Source organism: Oryzias melastigma, linkage group LG5 (assembly GCF_002922805.2).
Source record: "Oryzias melastigma strain HK-1 linkage group LG5, ASM292280v2, whole genome shotgun sequence".
In the NCBI taxonomy this organism is placed as follows: domain Eukaryota; kingdom Metazoa; phylum Chordata; class Actinopteri; order Beloniformes; family Adrianichthyidae; genus Oryzias; species Oryzias melastigma.
The window spans coordinates 17,923,542-17,930,230 of NC_050516.1; the positions used below are offsets into that span (position 1 = coordinate 17,923,542).

The 6,689-nt window shown below is 35.8% G+C and overlaps 1 protein-coding gene across 11 annotated transcripts in view; it reads right to left on the reverse strand.

Moving 5' to 3' along the window:
- The window catches only part of magi1b (membrane associated guanylate kinase, WW and PDZ domain containing 1b), a 112,267-nt gene that overhangs the window by 63,561 nt on the left and 42,017 nt on the right, over positions 1-6,689 (reverse strand). For all 11 annotated transcript variants that reach the window (XM_024269240.2, XM_024269235.2, XM_024269234.2 and 8 more), the window contains exon 2: positions 4,162-4,278. In XM_024269240.2, the coding sequence (XP_024125008.1) occupies positions 4,162-4,278 (117 nt within the window). The remainder of the gene's footprint in view (positions 1-4,161; positions 4,279-6,689) is intronic.

Genomic DNA, 6,689 nt, shown 5'->3' on the forward strand with positions numbered 1-6,689 from the left:
AACAGTCAAAGTTGTGATCCAAAACAAAGGACAAATCAACGCATAGTTGACTATGGGCTGCCTCTGCTCGATTTCCAAGAGTCACTTTTGTCCAACTCAAGAAATGGTAAACATTATATAAGTCCAAACATTATTATTAAGACCTGCTCTGATGAAAATTGTGTTTTTTTTTTTTTTTAACATGTTTCTGTGGCATTTTTTGCATAATGCAGGACATACACTAATGTTCAAAAGTTTGGGCTCACCCAGACAATTTAGTATTTTTCATTAAAAGTCGCACTTTTATTTAACAAATGAGTCGCACAATGAATAAAAAATATAGTCAAGACATTGACAAAGTTAGAAATAGTGACTTATTTGAAATAATATTTTTTTTTCTTCAAACTTTGTTTTCTCCAAAGAATCTTCCATTTGCAACAAATACGGGATTGCCAATCTTTGGGATTATAGCTGTAAATTTGTTAAGGTAATCTGGAGATATTTTACCCCACTTTCCTAGAAGCCCCTCCCACAAGTTGGAATGGCTCTGACGACCAGCATCCCATAATTGCTAATGATTGCTGGAAATGAGCCTCTAGCCCCCTATGCAGACAATGCACGAAAAACCAGACATTTGGAGTTAGAATGGTCATTTTTTAGAATGTATTCATGTTATCTTTATTGAGAAAAAAGTGCTTTTCTCTCAAAAACAGGAACATTTCTAAGCACCTCAAACTTTAGAATGGTATGGTGTAAAAACATTTTTTTCCCCCCTTTCTTAGTATTTCTTTATTTCAATTGTTGTGGGTCAAGGGAAGGGAAAAAAAAGTAAAAAAAAAAAAAAAAAAGATTCTTGATTTTTAATTAGAAACTACACTGAGCGGGCGAGCCTTAAAAGCTCCCTGCTCCGCTTTAACAGAAAGTTCTCAGCAACGGGGAGGGGAAGAGGGGGAGGGGTTGACATTGGTCTCGCCCACAATTTAGAGGCAAATTTCAAATGAACGGCATAATCATAATTAAGACCATAAGGAACACTTTTATAACAGATCAAAAGATAATTGGAGCAGGACTTGAACTTTCTAGATACCAGAACACTGTTTCCTCCTTCCCAAACATGCACTGTTATTCAACTTAAGAGTTAGTCAACTAGATCCAAGCAAATATAATTTATGCACTGCATCCAATGTTATCCAAGACCTTACAGAGACCGTTGCTTACTTCCCCTAAAACAAAGCAAAGTTTGAACCTCTAAAAACCTGTTAAAACAAAGCTTTAATTGAAACAAAAATATATTTCTCTATCTTTTTAAAAGTTTGAAAAGGTCTAAAGAAACATGAAGAGAAAGTAGCCTATGTCTATATGACAGAACACCAGAGCTTGAAGGGTAACCACACAGGGAAGTTTGAGGCTGACTCCACCCACAGCCGAAATTTGCACACACACAGTTTTTGACTATATTTTCAAGAATTAAACAACTTTATTTTAATTTATCAAAAATTTGGCAATGACCAACAGATAGCACCTTTAAATCCCCATTTATAGAGTTCAACAGCCAAAAAAGCTGATTTGGGGTTCAGTTACCCTTCAAAGAAAAGAATAGGTATCTTACAACTAAACATTTTTATTCTGTCATTTTACATATTTTTCTAAGGACTGATGGTGTCTGAAAGTAAACACTCAAACGGGATTGACCAAGTAGGCAAAGAAGAACCGCTTGTGCCACTTTTTATATCAAGTGTTAAATGCCAAAGAAGGAAACCTTCTCTTACCTTATAAAAAAGTAGCATTTCTTGTTGTGTCAGACATTAAAACATTCACCCTTGGCTTAAAAGTCTCAAAATTAAAGCAAAAAGAGTTGCATATTATATCTGACCACATATTTTTACCTTTGAGCATACTGCTCATAGAGTGAAGCCTTTTCTCTGTGTTTGGACTTTTAATCCAAAGTTTACATCATTCAAGGCATTTTACCTTTTAGGATTAATGAACACATACTCACTGATCAATGTAAAGATCTGAAAGCCAGAAATGGTCGTGGAGATCACCTTTGTATAATCCAACAAAGAAGTACTGTACGTCTCTCCAGTTCTAGATGAATGCTTTGTTGTCTTTAGAGGGATTCATAAAGAGATGTTAGAAAGAACTGTGATCACATGTTAGTGATGTAAACTTGGTGTGTTCAGTAAACTGGAAAGGCGAGATCATGACAGCCTACACCCTCTCATTGTCAACACTAGTAGTTTGGAGGAAAAAAAATAAGTAAAAGAAAATATTTTGCTTTTTCAAGAAAAAGTTCACAGCACCATACAGATTCATCAAAGTTAAAATGTTCTGCTTAAAAATACTTGGACAGTAATAAAAAAAAATATTAAGATACTGTAAAGCATTATAAATCTTTTGAGAGTCAGGTTTAATAAGTCTACATCAGAAGACTGAATAGGTATGCTTGACATTTGCATGGCTTGCACAAAACAAATACTTTTCTAACATCCCTCAAATTGTTTCCTGCCATGCCATTTCTGATAAGCAGGGACTCCAAAGAAGCCAACTGTTACAATTAATTTTAACAACATCATATCGTAGGAATATAAATCGATTGATCAATTAAGTTGATTAATTGTTACACCCTTAAATCTAGAGAGTATTTGGAACTGGTGCTGGCCGACATGACAATACACATTATGTGGGGGACAGAAAAGTGTCCATCATGCAATTTCTCTTCTATCTTTTCTATAGCTTTTACTAATTACTACATTTTTATTACTGCAATTTTGAGAAAAAATGTGTTTTCCTACTAAGAAACTTGCTGTGCACTTTTAAAAAAAATGTTTCTCATTTGTAGCTATTTGATTACATGTTACTTGAAAAAACAAGTCAGAGAAAAGTAAGTAATTACATTTTTATATATTTTTTTTAGAGAATAATTGAAAATATACTTTATTGTGGTAAATCTTGATACATATTGCTATTGTGATACAAAACAATCTACATCATGATATACAATTTTTTTCCCTATCGCTCAGCACTATGTGAAACAAGGGTGTGACAAGCAACTAGACAAAACAATATAAATCGGTACAAGGTTTCTTTTTAGTAAAATAGATAATCATATTTATCAATGTGTGTCTACAATACAGCAGAGCAACTGTTGGATGAACCCTTTTGAGACATAGATCCTTCTCAACACATTTTTTTAAACACAACAGTCTTTGCAGGGCAGGATTGGCCCATAGTCAACATTCCCTTTCTATTAAAAAAAAAAACAAAAAAATAATCATTACAAGAAGACTACTTACACTGGGCAACAAATTTACAGGCCGGTAAATCAAGAGGTTTACCAGCCTCTTGATTTAGGTAAAGGTTTGAGGTAAACTTTCCATTTACCTCAAACAGCACTAGGATGCTACACCGATGTTCCCAGACCACTCATTAATTAAAATGGGTATTACTGCCTGACCCCCCACTCTTTACTTGTGTCTGCTTGACATATGGCCGTGGACGTAAACTGATAATGTCCTTTAAAAAAGCCTTTTGAACACACTAATTTATGTGAGAGGGCTGGGGGTGACCTAAGTGAAAAGACAATGGATTAGTTATGAAATTAAACATCCCGGAATATTTGTGATTGAGGTAGAAGACAAGATGTTCACAAGATGTCTGGAAAGCAGTACTATATCCAGTTGAGTAGTAGATTTCAACTCAAGCACTATGAAGATGATGATGAATTGAGTTCTTATTAATCTAAGGAGGAGAATATAGTGGTGGATGTTATACAAGTCGAAAATTTGTAACGTTGTATATCAATCTTACAGTTTCTTAGGCATATTACCCATCTACTTAGACAGATTGTTACTGAACTGGTTTTGAATATTTCTCTCTTCCTTCAACATTTTTGAAGGTTAACAAAAAGGTGAATAGAATCAATCCTCAGGCAGTTCACTTTTTGAGGTAGAGGACAAACAGCAAAATGAAAGCATGATGTCTGTTGTTCCACCAAAGATGCATGTAAACCAGACTGATCAGAAGCATTGATCAAGAACAATCGGTTGTAATTTCTTACAGACAGTAGCATATGTTTGAGTCGATGCTCTAAATAACCAACTCAAAGCTGTCCTCAGAACAACAGAGTGCTCTGGTAAGTCCTTTAAGTAAATCCATAAGGTGAAGTAATGGTGAACTCACAAGGCACTGCGTGGCGGTAAAGGTTGTCACGGATGGTCTGCTGCAGCTCATGGTCAGGCGACGATTTCTGGAAGCGTTGGCTCAAGTAAGTCTTTAGGTCCTTGTTCAGTTTGCTTCCTGTCATCAAAAACAGAAAAAAATGTCATTTTAGTTTATGATGGCAACTGAAATCAAAACAAGATAAGCGAGAATAAAAGCTTTACAAGTGTTTAGTTATCCATTTAATGGGCACTTCACGGCGTCCCTCAGATGCTGAAGGCTTTCTTCTCCCTCAACCTGACTTAGCCAAAACTAAGACTGGGAGTGCCGCAGCTAACACTGTGGAGCTGCACTCCCACAGCTACGCCATCTGGACTTCAGACACATATTAGGCTATTGAAAGGCAAGCATGGCTGGAGAGAGTCCGAGTGTGCGCGCACTTTTGAGTGTGTGTCCGTGGGAGGCTATTATCCACATTGCTTCCACTGTTAACCATGTGCAAACACAGCACAAGCAATGTGACATCATAACAAAAAAAGGGTGGGAAAGGATGCAGAAAAAAAGTTTTTTTTCAAAGATAAATTCATAATTGTGTTTAAGCAGCAACAATAATAAAAAAAAAAAAAACAAGTAACCCACCAACGCTGACTGTACATAACTGAGTCCATTTATTATCTTCTATCCATCTACGGCTGCTGAAAAATTTGGTCGTCTTGAGCAAACAACCAGTAATCAAAGGCACCGAATCCTGTTTCCATGGCAACTGCGTGGATTAATGTGTGCTTGTGTGTGTATAATAAGATGATTGAGTTTGTTAGCACACTACAGAAGATCGTTCTCCACTGGCTGGCAGAATGATTATGGGTTAATGTCATAAAAATACAACTGAAGCCTAATAGAAACGTCTCTCGGATATGATACCATATGACACGACTGACTTTTACTTTACATTAGATTTCAGCTAATATTCATTGAGAGACAGCAGAGCTTTAAGATCGTAAGGATGATGGTAAAAGCTCCTACTCATCAAGTTGGTAAAAAAAAAATGGTTTTAAAGAAGTGCCACAGTTTTAAGAGTTGACAAATGGTGCTGTATGGTAAATTCTATTAATTTTAGTAAACCAGATCTATCAACTTTTTTTTTTATTTAAAAAACTTATATGACATTTAAGTTATCACCAAATTGTTGTAAAAGTGTCTTACCCAGTGGCAAGGCCCTAAGTTTTTTTTAGTAGTGACCATTATATTTTAAAAACTATTGGTCTTGGAAGACTCCCATAAAATAGCTTAAAAAACTACATAAACAATGTACATTTTGGACTTCTTAAAACAGTTGTTCCAGAAATCACTAGTTTTAAAGATTACATATAATTGGTTTTCTTAATACACGCCTTTGAAAAACGTTTGACTTTCTGCCACGCTGCCTAAGCTCTTCCTGGGAGGAAATGCTGCTCCTGGCAGAGTCTCGTGCACACATATCACTCTGTAATCCTCACAACAGGTCATAACCCAGCACTCAGCCTGACAAAAAGCCTACTACAATCCCCAAAGTGAGCTTTTATGTTAAACTAATCGAATAAGCAACAGGCATTATTTGGTGCCAGACTCCTCACTTGAAGATGATGGAAGTCCGAAATGAACAATAAATACAGGAACGAAAGCCATCTCCAACAGGGACCAAAGGAACTCAACGCAGAAAATATGAGGAAAAAAGGTGACTCTTCAAAAAAATATTCCACGTTTTTACGTATTTTCCTATAACGTACATTCTAGCTTTGTAATGACAGACATTTCTATAAAATACATGAAAAAAAAGAAACGTTCGTGACAAATAAAGGGCTGCAGAGCAAAGAAGACTAACTGAAGGAAACAATGTTGGTGCAAATGAAAACAAACAATCGTCTTAACTTGATTGCAAGTGAACCCTAGTGCGGTTCACCATCAGGGGAAAAACTGATCATGGTATATGGGGTGTAGTGAGGAGGTTTAGATGCTTATTTTAGGGATCATACACCTGTACAATACAAAACAAAAATCTTTCTTTAAGCTCATTTGTCAGCTCTTAAAACATAACTAAAGAATGGGTGGTAATAAAAGCAAATGAATCATAGCTATGTTTGTTCTCTACTGACTTTTTAAGCAGCAAACCTGATCCACAGAAGGACGTATTACCTCTTTTTTTTGCCTATGCAATCAGTTGGACAGTCACAATGTTAAGTACCATAGTCATGAAAGATATCCCTTAAAAAACAATAACTATTTAAGTTAAAACTCAATTGAGAGGTTATTTATTTCTGAACATCACACCCAAAAACTCAACCTGTAACTAATTTAGAGTAATTTTAGCTACGTGAAACACAGAAATCATTCAGAAGGGTGGATCATTCTATGACCATCACCCCAAATCCTCTAGAAAACATGTTAAAGATGACATTTCTTTCAAACAGAGCCCACCTGCTACAGATTTTTCATCAGCTCTCTAAAATAAACAGGGGAACATGAAGAAAGGAGGTGAAGGTGTGTGTATGTGTGTGTGTGTGTGAGGGGGG